Source organism: Rhinopithecus roxellana, chromosome 20, assembly GCF_007565055.1.
Source record: "Rhinopithecus roxellana isolate Shanxi Qingling chromosome 20, ASM756505v1, whole genome shotgun sequence".
In the NCBI taxonomy this organism is placed as follows: domain Eukaryota; kingdom Metazoa; phylum Chordata; class Mammalia; order Primates; family Cercopithecidae; genus Rhinopithecus; species Rhinopithecus roxellana.
This window is the reverse complement of record NC_044568.1, coordinates 27,379,822-27,397,212: the sequence shown is the minus strand read 5'-3', so window position 1 is coordinate 27,397,212 and position 17,391 is coordinate 27,379,822. Positions and strand designations below refer to the sequence as shown.

The 17,391-nt window shown below is 41.6% G+C and overlaps 1 protein-coding gene and 1 long non-coding RNA gene across 6 annotated transcripts in view; both read left to right on the top strand.

Annotated features, from left to right (window-relative positions):
* The window catches only part of TENT4B (terminal nucleotidyltransferase 4B), an 83,788-nt gene extending 80,245 nt beyond the window's left edge, over positions 1 to 3,543 (top strand). For 4 of the 5 annotated variants that reach the window (XM_030925356.1, XM_030925353.1, XM_030925354.1 and 1 more), the window contains one exon: positions 842 to 3,543. In XM_030925356.1, the coding sequence (XP_030781216.1) occupies positions 842 to 1,018 (177 nt within the window). In that variant the 3' untranslated portion in view covers positions 1,019 to 3,543. The remainder of the gene's footprint in view (positions 1 to 841) is intronic. The other variant, XM_030925355.1, reaches the window with a different exon arrangement.
* Positions 3,544 to 4,159: 616 nt separating this feature from the next.
* LOC104672566 lies at positions 4,160 to 7,016 on the top strand. Its single transcript, XR_749407.2, has 2 exons — positions 4,160 to 4,264; positions 6,631 to 7,016. It is a non-coding gene; the product is annotated as an uncharacterized LOC104672566 (long non-coding RNA).
* The last annotated feature ends 10,375 nt before the right edge of the window (positions 7,017 to 17,391 follow it).

Here is a 17,391-nt window from a genome sequence, read left to right as displayed (position 1 = left end):
GGCATGAAGGTTTTGTGAGGCCTCATGGCAGTGTGCATATCTGGGAATAATGTATCCTTTTCTAATATTTTAATGTTCAATACCTTGTTGCCGGTGTTGAAATGATCAGCTGGCTGTCAGGCATGGTCAGTTGATTAACATTAACCTGGACTTAAAAGGCCACAGAGATACTCTAGGTTTTTTTGTTGCCTAGAATTGTCATTAACTGAGTAATGACTCAGAGTGAGGGGAGGAAGCCATTGATATGGGGCTCTGGCCTGAGGCCGGGTCACTCCTAACTGTAGCTAGGAACCTGGGAAGAGGCCTCTTGGCTGTCACCTTGTGTCTGATTTGACTCACTGAGTTCACTTTACCTCTGTGGCTTTTAGCCATGTATGCCAGACACAGACTCATCGCAAAATACCAGTTCAAGTGACAGGGTTGACAGAAGGGACGGGGGTCATGAGAAAGCCACAGGCCATGCATAGCAGGAAGGAAGCGGCCACCTGTGCTGACCCCAACCTACCCATGTGCCTGTCATGTCCAAGAGCCTCTTCCCACTATGTCACTTATGATGTGGTATTTGGGTTCGTAGGTTTCTTAAGAAAACCTTTGCATCCCACACACACTGTTAAGAAGGCAAGCGAGTGGTCTATGCTTTTCAATATTTCCATTAAAATAAAGTAAGGGTTTCAGAGCTAAAAAGAGTTAACCCCTGTAACAGCTTTTTCTGCCCACTAGATAAGTCGGTGATCAGTAAGGTAACTCTCTAGCCAGCATATTCCTAGTTTTGAAAGCTGTCCCGAATCCAGTTGCTTTTCTGCAATACTGATGTCTTTGTGGTTGTTTTCTGTTTCCGCAGCATGGATCAGCAAGGCTCTTTCGTTCTTCCAGTAAAGGCTTCCAAGGTACAACTCAAACAAGCCATGGTTCCTTGATGACAAACAAACAACATCAAGGCAAATCCAATAATCAGTATTACCATGGCAAAAAGAGGAAACACAAGAGGGACGCGCCCCTCTCAGACCTCTGTAGATAGTCGGCGCTGCGCGGTGGACTGTCTTCTCTGTGCAATGATCTCATGCTCAGGACAGTTGCGCAGGGACTCCTGGGAGACATTCAGGAGCCTCACACTGTTCAGACGTTGATTTAGCAACTGCGTTTTTTCCCAGCTCGCCACAGAATGGATCATGAAGACTGACAACTGCAAAAAAAAAAAAAAAAAAAAAAAAAAAAAAGCAAGCATAAAAGGGGGAAAAAAAGGCTGCTTATTTGATAAGTCATATGCTACAACAGGGTCATTTTAAGATTTAAAGCTTGAATGTAAAATAAATATATTTCTCATTGGCTTTATGCAGAGTTATAGGGAATAGTATTCAGTGTTGGTAGGGTGATAGAAACATAAAACAGTATCAGAGGATGGGGTGGGGAAGGAAAACAAAGGTATCTGATAGGAAGTCCAGATTCCAAAGGGGAAAGTGATCTGTGCATGTTTTTTTTTGTTTTTTTTTTTTAAATATTTTTGCATATATTTACCATTTTATTGTGTGTATGTATAGAAGACCATATAGGAAATTGATATTTGTAATAGTGGATTTGTTAATAATACTTTTTACATAACATTACTGTTTAAATTGTAAACAGATTTTTTCTCAGGATTAGTTTGAAAAATAATCTAAATTGTCATCTTAACATCCATATATAGGGAAGTGATTAGTTCTATTACTCAATTTGTTTTTCTCAGCATTGAAATGACTTAATAGAACCCTTGTGTCCTGCTGCAAAAATTTTTCCTCTCTAAAGAAAAGGTTTATGGTGGCAAATGATGTCTATTTTATTTTGTTAAAAAAAAAAATGTACTATGTACTTTTGTGTAAACACTGAAAAATCTCTGGTCATCTCTGAGAATTAACTTGCAACTGTTTTCTATAGTGCTGTCGTCTTGGGCCATGGGCAATTACATGACTTTGTGTTTGCTGCCTTTGCAGTCTTTTTTTTCCCCCCATTTCTTCCTAATAGAAAAAGACAAAAAACAAAAAAACAAAACAAAACAAAAAAACGGCCACCCATGTCTGGTCTCATTCCTGTTGCAGTGAAACTTCGAGTTCCACAGACTTTGCATGCTGGCTTCTCTAACCCTGTGTGCTGCGTGTGCCTGTTTCTCATCTCTTATTCTTTTTAAAATTCATGCTTAACTACTGTGGGAGAATAACTGTAAACAGCTTTAATTAAATCATACTTATAAAAACTATTTTCTTATATTCCACTTTATGCTTTTGGTATTGTTGATCTTTCCAAATTAAATGGTCTTTGATAATGGATCTATTTTGTATTGCCTTATTAAGACCAAATACTTCTTGTCATCCCATTCTTTATCCTCTTCTTTCATGGAATTGTTATCGTTAATTAAAACATTTTTAAGCATTGGCTTGTTTCAATCATACTGTAAATTTTGGTTGTAGTCAGCTTTGAGTGCAATGAGATGTATAATTCTGTTATCATTACCTGTTGAGTTTGAAACTCAGTTGGGAATATTTAATATAATAGAATGTAAGTGACATTTCTGAAAATGCTTTCTTTCAGGGTGAAAGCTCTTATGTTTAGCATCAGTGTGTATGGCTCTGTTAAATACAGCCATTTCTGAGACAAGATTCTTTTATATATATATACATATAAAGTACTATTGGCTTTTAGGAGTTTCTTTTATATACATTTATGAAATACTGAAGACCAATCAGACCATTAATGGACACTTAGTGTAACTTTTTATAAAGAAAATAATGCTAAAGTAAGACCAAAACTGATGTCATCACTGAAATTAACAATTTTCAATATGTTCATATTTTAATTCACAATGGAAAAATGTGTTCCAAAACTGGAAACTCATAGTACTCGTGTAAACTGTGGAAGATTTTAAATGTGATGTTATTTTGACAATGTTTTAAATTTTTGAGTCACATTCTGATCAGAATTTTTATTGAGATGTTGAGCTTTTGTTTTTGAAACTAGTTTGTCATAACATTGTGCATAATCACAGTATTTATTTTCTAGGACAATTGTGAATGTGTAGACTTATGTTTACTGCTAAGGGAACAATTATTTATAAAATAATATTAAATCCAGTATTAGCTGCCTATTTCAGACACTTAATACTTGCAGAGATCTATGTTACATTTACCACACTGAAGTTTTTTTTGTTGTTTTTTGTTTGTTTTTAAAGAATCACCCTCATTGTTGAAAGTAAATGTACTCTTAGGGTGCGAATATTAGTGTTCCAATAAGCATGTGATTATATTAAGGTGGTGGTAGCGGGAAGATAATCTTGATTCCATTGGGAATCTTAGGTTTTCGTAAATTTATTGGGAAAATAGTTTTTCCTGTACTGCTGAAGTTTCTTTTTGGTAAACAGTATCTTTCTAAAAGAAAAGCATGAAGGAGAAATTGAGGTGTGTATACATTTCCTCAAATGACCAGCATTGTATTCGTGAATACTGTGTATCTTGCAGTGAACAGTGGAAGCTGTTCATTTTTCAATCTGAAGTAAAATACTTTCAATAACTTTTAGTTTGCCTGCTCATTTGTTTTATACATTTCATCTCTCTATTTGACTCCTATCTTCTTTTTTGAGTTTTAATACTTTCTATAAAGATTTTGTGAATATATCAGAAATGTGTCATTTATATATTATAGTCCATTCATATCCATGAATCATAACCTTCCTTTGCCAATACTTGTAGAATGGGATTTTACAAATTCTGCCTCACTCTGGTGACATTTCTCTGGCAGTCGTGTATGTGTACCTGGCCATTAGAAATATTAATATTTAAATATTGTTTTTTAGAGGTGCTGATGGGTTGGCGAGGTATCAGCACAAAATCTTATGGGTTATGTTTTGATGATAAAAGTATATCCGTTTTTTCCCTCCAGCTTTAAGGTGACTGTGAAGGTGCCTGGTTTTGAACGTCTTTGTTTGGTTTGGAGATGCTGCACTCAGTTTTCAAATCTAGCTTGGATCTGTAGGACCTATGTTTTTTACAAGTAATTGCCCTCCAGTCTTCAACAGTTGATTCTGTTATATTTTTGGCCTGTTTTGAGTGTACTTTACCTTTTCTTGCATTTTGAGCCTCATTAATATTTAACTTATTTGATTTGGCTCCAGTATTCCTAGATAAAATCTGCACAGGGCAAAACATGGGCAATAGGGTGAGCATTTTTAATTGTCTTTTTCCGCTGGAACCTTATATATCTCCATGTGTTTTCTGCTCATTCCCTCCCCCATGAAATGGTAAGTGTACTTGTGTTTGCCTGAACCTATGGACTAGTGTTTGGGGTTTCTGGAAACACTAGAGGGTCAGGAAAGAGTAATGACCGCGTGAAGTACAGGATTCTCTTGCTGTGACATGTTCGTTGCAAAGCCCTCTCCAGCGACTGGGAGGTGTAGTTTTTAAGGCTGATCTGTTAGAAATCACCATTATGAGGTATTAGTGGTAAATGTTGCTGATATTTTTATTGGTCATGACTACATCTCAGTTTTACTTTAATATTGATCTATAGTTTGATCAGTTCCTTGAATTCTAACATGTTGATTTCTCAGTGTTTCTGTCACTAACCAAGAATGTTTCTAGACAGTTGGTTGCTTCACAGTCAAAATTAAATGGTAAACTATCAAAAAGACATTCCCAATTTTGCTGTGATAAATATTGAAACATTAAAATTAATGAACAGAAGACTTTATTCTTACCCATCTATTCTTGTTCTCCTAGTTCATTAAACTTTTTCAGTTACTGGAAAGGCACATTCTCTAAGTATTTGGTGAGCAAATATTCTAGAATGCCTCTAACAAACCTAATTGAATATAAAGGTTACATTTAGTAGTTACTGTTGATAGTAATTTTCATCAGAGTCATAGTTCATCTAGTAAAAATAGTAGAGAATGACGTTGACATTCCAGCATTAAAGTGGGAACAAAGATTTGTATATGAAATTCCTTGAAAGAGTTCATCTTGCCTTGATTTATGACCCTCAAGACTCTAGCTACCTGCCATCTTGTCAGAACATTTGTGGGTAGAATAAGTGTTAAAGATCAAATTTTAATATGCTCCTTAATATTTAACATAGCTAAGAAACAAGCCATATTTTACTGTAGAAGTTATTTACATGATTTGAAAACTTGATCTACCTGGAAGCCTTTTTCTCAGTCATCTTGTTCTGAGCCATCTTGACTTCACACCATTAGCAACTTTTCTTTTTTTCTGGTCAAAGATAATGAGCTAAATACATGTAGACATTGAATGTTGACAAAATTATTAACCAGAAAAATTGCTTATAAAGTCTGCTGATCTATTTGATATCGAATTAAATATTTGAGGACAGTTTTTAGTAAACTGCTAATGTTTATTTTATTGTCTCTCAGGTTTTTGGTTTGTTAAAAAAAAATATGTTTGGCCTTTACATTTTCTATTTAAGTGTGTACTTTATTGAGTTTAACCTTGTCCGTAGCCTAGTAGCCTGAAAGAAAAGGAGGCGGAACCAGAGAGATGGATGTAGTGCATTCCCTTTGGTTATTATAAATTTGTGGTAGCTCCTGGATTTTCTGAGAGATATTTTAGCTATGTCAATAAGAACAGCTAATGATGTGGAAATCAGGTGTTCTCTTGTGTATTTCCGTGAACGTTTTTTTTAGTATTTGCATATCATCTCTAGTTCTACGTTTTAACTTAACGTCCTTGTGGCTTCACCACTGAGGTACCTTTCACTACACCAGCTTCTGTGTGGTCTGGTAACATGGAAGGTCTCTTCTAAGGATAGTCTGGACATATTTTGGGGGAATGTTATTTATCTTAAAGATGCCTAGAAACAACGCATATAGTACCAGTGAAGTAAACAAGTTGCTCAGGCTGGGCATGGTGGCTCACTCCTGTAATCCCAGCACTTTGGGAGGCTGCAGTGGGAGGATTGCTTGAGGCCAGGAGTTCAAGACCTTTGTCTCTTAAAAAAAAACAAACAAAAACCTGAATGGTGAGGTGGGGTGGAATTGGGTAGGGGAGGGAAAGGAGGACTTGGAAAAGCATTCCCCAAAGCCAGTGACTTGGTGAAGTTCAGTACTTGCCTCTTAGAAGTTAGCCCATGCCTTTCAAAGAGAGTGAAATCATGGGTTATCAGCCACATTCTTGGAGTTAATATTTTTCTTCATCTTTCAATTTGGTTCTGTGCTATTCATAGCTCTTCCCTAAGACCATTTCATTATTACTTCTTATATTTAGGTGCAATTTATCATAATACGTTGTTTTGTCCCTAAACTTAATCTCCTAATTTTAAGATCCTCTCTGATTTTTGCATATTGAAACTTGCAGAAGTCACTTTAAAAAAATCTTTTGAAAGTCTTGCAATCCTAAAATAAATCACAAGCTTGTTTGTTAGAAGTGTCATGAGTCTCCAGTCTTTACTACTAAAAAGCAGCCCTGCCTTAATAAGCACATTGTTATGGGTGAAAAGTGACGGACAACAAGTGTAGTTTCTGGATATAAAGAGTGAAGGACTATTGGGTTAAACATTTTTAGTGGAATATACATAGATATGTATATTTAGAAACTTTGGTGAAGCCAGTATTTGTTTTTAATAACCTTTTCATTTATTTCCTTCTTTGATTAGCATTGTCTTCTGTGTTAAGAAATGTGGACTCCTGTGAGGTGCTGGAGGTTTGAATCATCTTGAAAACTTTTCCAGTCTTGTCTAGTTACCACTGCAGAGACACTAAGGAATTTACCAGAAAAAGATATTTGATACAAATGATTTAAGAAATCTCAACATTTCCTGAGGCCATATCACTGGGCAACCAGTGATGAAAACTATGAATGAATTGCACACCTGGAAGATTTTTTAAGCTAATGACAGTTTCTTCAAAGATGTCAATTATTTGCCTTGGAAATTTTATAAATTGCATTTCTATGCACATCTGCCCCTAGTGCTTACCACTTGGTTTATTATTCATAATCTGCAATTCAATAAAGGCTTTGTGCTTTCATTTATCTTCAAAACCTCTGGTATGAGCCCTTATGTAAAACCTGAATGACTACTTTTTCTAAAATTTAAAGACAGCTCTGTTTAGGCAGGTTTTCTTGTGCACATACGACATTTCTGTGGCTAGTTCTGTAAGGTGGTTCTCATCCTTTTTAATGCTAGTACTGGGAGATGCTTGAGGATGTTGTTTTCATCCTACTCTGTCCTAGACAATGATAACCGTTTGCCCCCCCCCACCAACAGCCACGGAAGATTATGGAAACTGATCTCATAGAATTTGGTTATTCACAAATGCCAGCCCAGTTTCACCCTCCACCTTAATGCAGGGGGTTATGCTTGCTATACTAAGCAAATGAAATGCATTACCATAGGTTGGGCAGAGTAACAAGTAACAGATAATTACAACAGAATAATGAAAACGGTTCTCCAGAGAAGCGATGAGAGGCAGGGTTAGTAACCAAAGTGCAGCCTAAGGCATGTCTCAGAATTTTCCCTCAGCAGGGTAGGACTTGGTTTGGACTGGTCTGTCTGCCTGGGAGCTAGCCAAGCGGTGACCAAAAAAATATCTCGGATAGTTTCCCATAAGATAATCCCAAACTGGCTTAGAGTGAAGGTGCTCAGCAGCATGTAGACAACTGGCGGGTGAAACCAGACTGCCCACTCCAGTGCAATGTCTTTTTTCCCCCCACCTTTTTTTTTTTTTCTTGAGACAGGGTCTCACTCTGTCACCTAGGCTGGAGTGCAGTGGTGCCATTCCAGCTTACTGTAGCCTCGTCCTCCTGGGCTCAAATGATCTGCCCACCTTGGCCTCCCAAAGTGCTGAGACTACAGGTGTGAGCCACCACACCTGGCCGATTTCTGCTGCTTAAACCTCTGCTGGAAGTGCTCTCTTTAAAAAGGCAAAAAAAGCAAAATCCTCCTAAATATTATCCCAAAAGTTTATCAAATATAATAGTAGAGAATGAATATCCATGACAATTTTGTCCATCTACCTAGACACTGAATTATTTCACAAGTAACATATGAATATATTTTCTATTGTGAAGAAATGTAAACATTTAAGTAAAAGGATCTAGCTGCACTTCAATCCCTAATCCCACTCATCTCCCCAAACCCATCCATCTTAATATTATGGGACATAGCCTAGATTTTTTTTCTGTGCATTTATACACATGAACAAGTATAATTTCAGGGGGTCTTTTATCCTTTAACACAAATGGGATCGTATTGTAGTTTTCTGCAATTCCCCTACCATATAAAGATGTGTTTCCAGGTCAGTACACATAGAGATATATTTCATTCCTTTTTATTATGCTGACTTTTGCTTGCAAGTTGCTTTGGCAAATTAATGTGTCAGACACATCAAGGCTAACAAATTAATAGAAATGTCCAGTATTTTCCAGCTTCCCTTTTGTTTTTAGAGAGAGGGTCTTGCTCTGTTGCCCAGGCTTACTACATCAGCTTACCTTAAATAGAGATTTTCTAAAGTACTACTATTTGATGACAATTTTCTTCTGAACCCATTTTACTAAGGAAAAAATCTTTCCTACAGTATTACATTTAAATTTTTTTTTTTTTTTTTTTTGGCCAGGCACGGTGGCTTATGCCTGTAATCCCGCACTTTGGGAGGCCAAGGTGGGAGGATCACTTGAGGCCAGGAGTTCAAGACCAGCCTAGGCAACATGGTGAAAACCCATCTCTACTAAAAAATACAAAAATTAGCTGGACGTGGTGGCATGCACCCATAGTCCCAGCTACTCTGGAGGCTGAGGCAGGATATTCGCTTGAACCCAGGAGTCAGAGGTTGCACTGAGCTGAGATTACACCACTGCATTCCAGCCTGGGCAACAGAGACTCTTTGAGACAGAGATTCTGTCCCCCCCACCCCCCCGCAAAAAAAAAGAAAAAGAAAATTGAAGAGATGGGGTGGGGGTGAGGTCTCACCATGTTGCCCAGGAACTCCTGGCCTCAAGTGATCTGCTCATCTTGGCCTCCCAAATTGCTGGGATTACAGGCGTGAGTCACCACACCTGGCCGGTTTTACATTCTTTTAAGTTGAATTTTCATGACTTGCTTTGAAAACTGTTTCATCTGATATTTTGCTGGGTTTAAATGTTATAGATATAACATGGTCATCTGAAACAGCGCTTTGCTATTTTTTCTATACTTTATTTCCACTTTTTAGAATATGTCACCCTTGGCAAAACTGATGAAACACTTACATTGGTCATTCTTCACCACCTACCGCTTAAAACTCTTTTAATTTCAAGGCCCTCCAATAACTGCAGCAGCAACAATTAAAACTCCCACTGAAAATAAGTGATCTGTCTTAGCCAGGCGCGGTGGCGTATGCACGTAGTCCCAGCTACTCAGAAGACAGGCTGGAGGACCGCTTAAGCCCAGAAGTTTGAGGCTGCAGTGAGCTATGTTGGTGCCACTGCACTCCAGCCTGGGCGACAGAGTGAAATCCTGTCTCTAAAAGAAAAAAAAATAAGTTATCAAAAAAAAGTAGAGTGGAATTAATTTTATGATGAGTAGAGGGAGGGAACTCAGGTGAGAAAAAGAATCCAGTTTTGGGGGACAGAAAAGGAAGAGTACTGCCTCAGATTTTGTTGGGAAAATCTGCAGGAAAATATGTTGGAAAAGAGAGGAGGATAAAATGTAGCTGTGAAACTGATCTCCCTAAGCCAGAGCAGTGCAATGATAGGTTTTTAAGGAGATATTTTCCTTGAAATCACTTTCTTAGGCTCTCATTATGTGACTGTAGAATTTCTGCTGTAATTGGCCGGGTGTGGTGGCTCACGCCTGTAATCCCAGTACTTTGAGAGACTGAGGCGGGTGGATCACTTGAGATCAAGAGTTTGAGACCAGCTTGGCCAACATGGTGAAACCATGTCTCTACTAAAAATACAAAAATTAGCTGGATGTGGTGGCACACGCCTGTAATCCCAGCTATTTGGGAGACTGAGGCAGGAGAATCGCTTGAACCCGGGAGGCTGAGGTGGCAGTGAGCCGAGATTGCACCACTGCACTCCAGCCTGAGCGACAAAGACTCTGTCTCAAAAAAATAAAAACATAAAAAAGCTGCTGTAATTTCTATTCTTTGGAAAAGTATTTCTTCGGGGGTGGGGGACTCCCTGTGTTGCCCAGGCTGGCCTCGAACTGCTGGGCTTAAGCGTTCCTCCTGCCTCGGCCTCCTAAAGTATCTGGGACGACAGGCATGTGCCACTACACTCAGCTCAGTAAGTCCATTATGAGATGTTCTATGTTTACCAGTTTAGCTTAGGAATGCAATCTTTGACTTTGAAGTTGGAAAAATTTCACCTTTCAACCTTTCAAGTAAAATGCTTTATATTTCTTGCTTGGCTGAAGAAACCACGTTAAACCCAAACTAAAAATCTAATAATTAATTTGAGAAGTAGTATAAATTTGTGTGTGTGTGTTGCAGAGGACCTTTTTCCTTGTATTGTAAATTGACAATATATAATTATGTATGTGTGTGCAAGTGCATGTGTGTATTAAAGCAAGTAACTACTATTTGAAAACACGAGAGTAAAATTTTGTTGAAGAGGAACCATCCGATGCACAGCTGAGACTAGAGGTAAAAATGCCTTAATGTTTAAGGAAAGGAAAGGAGAGAGTTATTAGAAGTATCAAGTGGCCTATTTAAATGGTGTATCGATTTTCAAAAGAGTTATTGCTCAATTTAGATTGTAAACCACTTTGGTACTTAAATCAGTCAGGTGGCTTCGGGAATGTGGCTTTACACAGCACCCCTCAAAATAGTCACAAGGTGGGTTATGCCACACATCTTCGTTTTTAAGAATCCAATTTTTTTTAAAAAAATGTGCTTTCACGTGTCAGGCATCACTGCCTAAGATATCTCTGTGGGGAGATGTGAGGTTAGCAGGCAGCACAGGGAAGCCTGTTGAGACAGGTGCTTAAGCAACACGGCAGAGCACAGGAAGCGCTGCAGAGGCGCTGGGGAGGTGGGCTGGGCCCTGCCAAGACAGGTGAAAGCAGGTGGATAGGACTAGGGCACCAGTTTCATCATAGTTTAAAGACAAATAGTGTTTTATTTTATTTTAATTTTTAAATAGATGAGTCTGGCTGTGTTGTCCAGGCTGCAGTTCAGTGACTATTCACAGAGGCTATCATAGCCCACTACAGTCTGGAGATCCTGGGCTCAAGCCATCCTCCCGCCTCAGTCTCCCAAGCAGTTGGGACTATGAGCACTTTGTCCTCTGTCCCTCCCTCTACTTTCCCCATCTTCTAAGGCAGCTATTTCCAACTTTTGGTGGTTTTCTGAGGTGCTGTGTTTACCTCCATGTCTCTAAACAATAGACCTCTATTGCTACTTCTTGATTCTTGATTCTTAGTTCTTGAAATTGTGTTGACTTCCCACCACCCCTGAACTACTTCTGTGCCCTAGCCTCCCAATAGAGTTAAAATGAATTTTGGTTAGCCCAATATTCAGTGTTCACATTATAGTGATTGTGTAAGGGCTGTTCTTATCAACTGAGCTGTATAATATTTCTTTATTTTTATTTATCTTTTTAAATTATTTTTTTTGAGGCAGGGTCTTGCTGTGTTGCCCAGGCTAGAGTACAGTGGCGCAATCAGGGCTCACTGCAACCTTGACCTCCTGGGCCCAAGTGATCCTCCCTGCCTCATTGTCTGAATTTTTTTTTTTTTTTTTTTTTTTTTGGTGGGGAACAGAATCTTGCTCTGTCACTCAGGCTGGTGTGCAGCAGCGTGATCTCAGCTCACTGCAATCTCTGCCTCCTGGGTTTAAGCCTAAGTTCTCCTGCCTAAGCCTCCTGAGTAGCTGGGATTACAGGCATGTACCACCACGCCCAGCTACTTTTTTTTTTTTTTTTTTCTTGAGACGGAGTCTCGCTCTGTCACCCGGGCAGGAGTGCAGTGGCTAGTTCTCAGCTCACTGCAAGCTCCGCCTCCTGGGTTTACGCCATTCTCCTGCCTCAGCCTCCGAGTAGCTGGGACTACAGGCGCCCGCCACCTCGCCCGGCTAGTTTTTGTATTTTTAGTAGAGACGGGGTTTCACCGTGTTAGCCAGGATGGTCTCGATCTCCTGACCTCGTGATCCACCGGTCTCGGCCTCCCAAAGTGCTGGGATTACAGGCTTGAGCCACTGCGCCCGGCCAGCTAATTTTTGTATTTTTAGTAGAGATGGGGTTTCACTATATTGGCCAGGTTGGCCTCAAACTCCTGGCCTCACGTGATCCAACCGCCTTGGCCTCCCAAAGTGCTGGGATTACAGGTGTGAGCCACTGTGCCTGGCCCGAGCTGTGTAATATTTCTTTTTCCACGCAAGTTCTTTTTGTTTTTCCCGGGGTTTTTGTTTTCCATGTTGTTTACTAATTCACCCTAAACTATGCCAATGTTCTAAGCCCCTCCAAATGCTTAGCACGTAAGGTATTTTATCACTGTCATCTTCTCAGAGGCATTTGTCCTGGAGTTTCTGGCCAGCTGTGCCCAGCACACAAACTTCATCCTGAATGACACTTTCCTCCATGCACCCCATGGGGCAATTCCTCTCCTATGTGTCTTGTGTTTCCCTCTTTCTTGATAAACTGTCTCCTTTCATTGGTGCTCATCCCCCAGTAGCTTTCTGGAAGTGTGCACAGGCAGTAGACATCTGAAAATGCTTTTGTTCTTCATTTACTCTCAATTGAGAGTTTGGCTGGATATAGAATCCTGGGTTGAAAACATTTTTCCTCTGGAATTTGAAACATTGCTTCATCACTCCCAGTGTTGTTGTGAGAAGTCTAAAGCTTGTTGTAACCTTTCCTTCTTGAAACTTTTAGGATCTCCTCTTTGTGTTCTAAAATGTCACCATTACGAAAGTTAGGCGAGTCTATTTTCATCTACTGCACTGGGAACTTGATGTGATGGGGCATCTGATGTGGTACTGTATGTCCTGCAGTCCTGGGAAAGCTTCTGGAATTATTTTTTCCCCTCCTTTCTGTTTTCTCAGGAACTCCATAATTATTCAGGTGCTGCATCTCCTGGACTGATCCTCTCATTTTATCTTTTCTTCTCTATTTTCCATCTCTGACTTTTTGTTCCACTTCCAAATTTTCTGTTGTTTTAAAATTTCTGTTATCATGTTTTTACTTTCCAAGTCCTTTTCTTGGCCCCAAATATTCCTTGTTAAAAAAAAAAAAAAGGTATCCGATTTTGTTTCCTAGTTACAATATATGTTTGGAATCTCTGGGGATGTGAATGGTATCATTTTGTTAGGTTGTTGTCTGCCTGCATAGTCTCTGTTAGCTTTTTTCTCATTTGTTGTTTTGGACTCTCTGTAGGGTTGAGGCTGTCCATGGATTTCTGGTGATTCCTGGTTACCTGCACATATTTAAGAGCTGGGGGGAAGCTCTGTCAATCAGTGTGGCTAAGTCAGTGGTGTGCTTCTGTAAGAATTAGCAGGCTGTGGGGTTCCCCAAAGAATTCCTCCAGCCTGGGGGTAAGGCTCTGGGCCACCGACATCCTGGGAGCTGAGCAGGGAAGAGGGCTAGTGTGAGGTGGGGGGAGGCGGGTGTCCCAGCCTTCCATGTGAATTTGCCTTTAAAGTTTTCCAGTTTTCAGTTGGGTAGCCCTGCCCACAGCTGGGCTTGGCGTTCCCCAATTCAGAGACTATTTTACCTTCTTCTGGAGAAAAGGCTTACAGGTTCCTGCTGGGGTAGGGGAAGGACTGGCACTCTTAGCTGCTTCTTAAATTTTCTTCCCTTCCTTCCTTCCTTCCTTCCTTCCTTCCTTCCTTCCTTCCTTCCTTCCTTCCTTCCTTCCTTCCTTCCTTCCTTCCTTCCTTCCTTCCTTCCTTCCTTCCTCCTCCCTCCCTCCCTCCCTCCCTCCCTCCCTCCCTCCCTCCCTCCCTCTCTCTCTCTCTCTCTCTTTCTTTCTTTCTTTCTTTCTTTCTTTCTTTCTGAGATGGAGTTTCACTCTATCGCCCAGGCTGGAGTGCAGTGGCATGATTTTGGCTCACTGTAACCTCCACCTCCCAGGTTGAAGCGATTCTCCTGCCTCAGTCTCCTGAGTAGCTGGGATTACAGACATGTGCCACCACATCCGGCTAATTTTTGTATTTTTTTTTTCTTTTTTTTTTTTTTTTTTAGCAGAGATGGGGTTTCACCATGTTTGCCAGGCTGGTCTTGTACTCCTGCCTCAAGTGATCTGCCCACCTCAGTCTCCCAAAGTATTGGGATCACGGGCATGAGCCACCATGCCTGGCCTTCTTTCCCTTTTTAATTAAGAATTATGGCTGAGGCAGGGCGCGGTGGCTCAAGCCTGTAATCCCAGCACTTTGGGAGGCTGAGACGGGCGGATCACGAGGTCAGGAGACCAAGATCATCCTGGCTAACACGGTGAAACCCCGTCTCTACTAAAAAATACAAAAAAAAAAAAAAAAAAATAGCCGGGCAAGGTGGCGGGCGCCTGTAGTCCCAGCTACTCAGGAGGCTGAGGCAGGAGAATGGCATAAACCCAGGAGGCGGAGCTTGCAGTGAGTTGAGATCCGGCCACTGCACTCCAGTCTGGGCGACAGAGCGAGACTCCGTCTCTTAAAAAAAAAAAAAAAAAAAGAATTATGGCTGAGCACGGGGACTCACACCTGTAATCCCGGTACTTTGGGAGGCCAAGGTGGGTGGATCACCTGAGGTCAGGAGTTGGAGACCAGCCTGGCCAACATGGTGAAAACCCATTTCTACTAAAACTACAAAAATCAGCCAGGCGGGCACCTGCAATCCCAGTTACTCTGGAGGCTGAGGCAGGAGAATCTCTTGAACCCGGGGGTGCAGAGGTTGCAGTGAGCCAAGATCGCACCACTGCACTCCAGCCTGGGTGACAGAGAGACTCTGTCTCAAAAAAAAAAAAAATATATATATATATACACACACACACACACACACACACACATATATATATAAAGAGAGTGAGCAGTATTGCCTGTGCATAGGCATTCATTAAGCTTCTGTCCTGTGGTGAGCACCGCTGGAGGAAGTGTGGGAAAGGAGGGAGCTCCTCCTTCCTCTGGGACAGGCAGCAAGGACCATCTGTCTGAGAATGCTAAGGCCATGCTCTGCGTAGTGATGCATCAAGAGGCTGTAAAAAGACTGAAAGGACAGGTATCACTCGGGAAACTTTTATATTCTCCTACTTGGATGTCGCTCTCATTGCCTGGTGAAGGGCAGGGTTGGGGTGGCTGAAATACGTGATTCTTAGCTTCTGTTGTGGTTGATTTTAAATGTTTAAATCTTCTCGCTGCACAAGTGAAATAAAGCCCCAAACTGTTGCCCACCACAGAAACTGACTCAGGCAACACATGCAGAGTTCCCTGGAGCAGTGGGCACTGGGCACTTACAAATTAGGAGGGACCCCAGGGCACTGCATTCTGGAGCTTATCAACACAGTGGCTAATTAAAATCATAAACATGGCCGGGTGTGGTGACTCATGCCTATAATCCCAGCACTTTGGGAGGCCGAGGGGGATGGATCATTTGAGGTCAGGAGTTCGAGACTGGCATGGCCAACATGGTGAAATCCCGTCTCTACTAAAAATAACAAAAATTAGCTGGGCATGGTAGTGGGTGTCTGTAGTCCCAGCTACTTGGGAGGCTGAGGCAGGAAAATCACTTGAACCCGGAAGGTGGAGGTTGCAGTGAGCTGAGAGTGCGCCACTGCACTCCAGCCTGGGAGACAGAGCAGGACTCTGTCTCAATAAATAAATAAACAAATAAAATCACAAACACATTAGACATGGACATCTGGAGACTTCCTCATCTGGACAGAGACATGCAACTTTCAAAAGCAGCTCTTCCGTGTGCATTCAATTTCCCATGCATACTTCTCCACTCCAAAATTACTAACATTTTCTCTTATAGGTTTCATTTTCAAGCACAAAGAACTCTATTAGTTTTTGTTTGTTTGTTTGTGTTTTTGTTTGTTTTTTTGAGACAGAGTCTCACTCTGTTGCCCAGGCTAGAGTGCAGTGGCCAGATCTCAGCTCACTGCAAGCTCCGCCTCCCAGGTTTACGCCATTCTCCTGCCTCAGCCTCCTGAGTAGCTGGGACTACAGGCACCTGCCACCTCACCCGGCTAGTTTTTTGTATTTTTAGTAGAGACAGGGTTTCACCGTGTTAGCCAGGATGGTCTTGATCTCCTGACCTCGTGATCTGCCCGTCTCAGCCTCCCAAAGTGCTGGGATTACAGGCTTGAGCCACCGCGCCCGGCCTGTTTGTTTGTTTTTTTAAAAAGACAGGGGTCTTGTTATGTTGCCCAGGCTGGTCTCAAACTCCTGGGCTCAAGGGATCATCCTGCCTTGGCCTCCCGAAAGGTAGGACTACAAGCTCATGCCACTGCTGGTGTAAAATTGTTTTTTATTAAAAAAAAAAAATTTTTAGGCCAGGTGCAAGTGGCTCATGCCTCTAATCCCAGCACTTTGGAGGCTGAGGCAAGAGGGTCACTTGGGCCCAGGAGTTCAAGATCAGCCTGGATAACATAGTGAGATCCTCTCTCTACAAACAAACAAAATAACCAGATGTGGTTGTGTGTGCCCATGTCTCTCTATGTTGCCCAGGCTAGAGTGCAGTGGTGCAATCACCACTCACCGCAGCCTCCACCTCCCGGGCTCAAGTGATCCTCCTCCCTCAGCCTCCCGAGTAACTGGGACCACAGCCATGTGCCACCAGTTTATCCAGCTGTGGTTCTTAAAAAAAAAAAAAAAAAAAAAGCCATTCCTTTTCCTTTCTGATGTGAAGTAACATCCTTGTCACAAATTAAACTCACCTGGGTTTGAAAACTACTGCATATTCCCAGACCCCACCCAAGGACCAGAATCTCTGGGAAGGGGACTCCAACCTTACTTGGAATCCAGTGCCTTAGAGACTCGCTACCCAGTCTGCCAAGGACCAGAAGCATCAGCGTAACCTGGGAGTGAGACAGAAGTTAAAAGTTTCAGTACCCACCCAGGTCTGCTGAATTCGAAACTGAGTGGAACCCAGCCACGTATGCCTTCACGAGACCTCTAGGTGACTCCGTTGCTGGCTACCAGTTGAGAATCCCCTATTGAGGCCGGAGTATACAATGGGGTGATTCTGCTGACAGGTCCACAGTGGCTATGGGGACCATGGGGATGATGGATATGTCCTGACAGTCCTGACTGGAGCAGTGATGCAGGCATGGTGTGTAACTCACTTTCTCCAGCTCTGTTTTCCTGTCTGCTGTCAGGAGACTTGCTCATAGATTTGCGTGAATATGACACACAGATGACGGACTGGGAAGTGATAGCACTCTTCCACACACCAGAAAGGGCTGAGGGCTCCTCGCTTGGAGAGCACTGAAGGTGGGTCCCAGCAGGACCCTCTTCCATAGCTG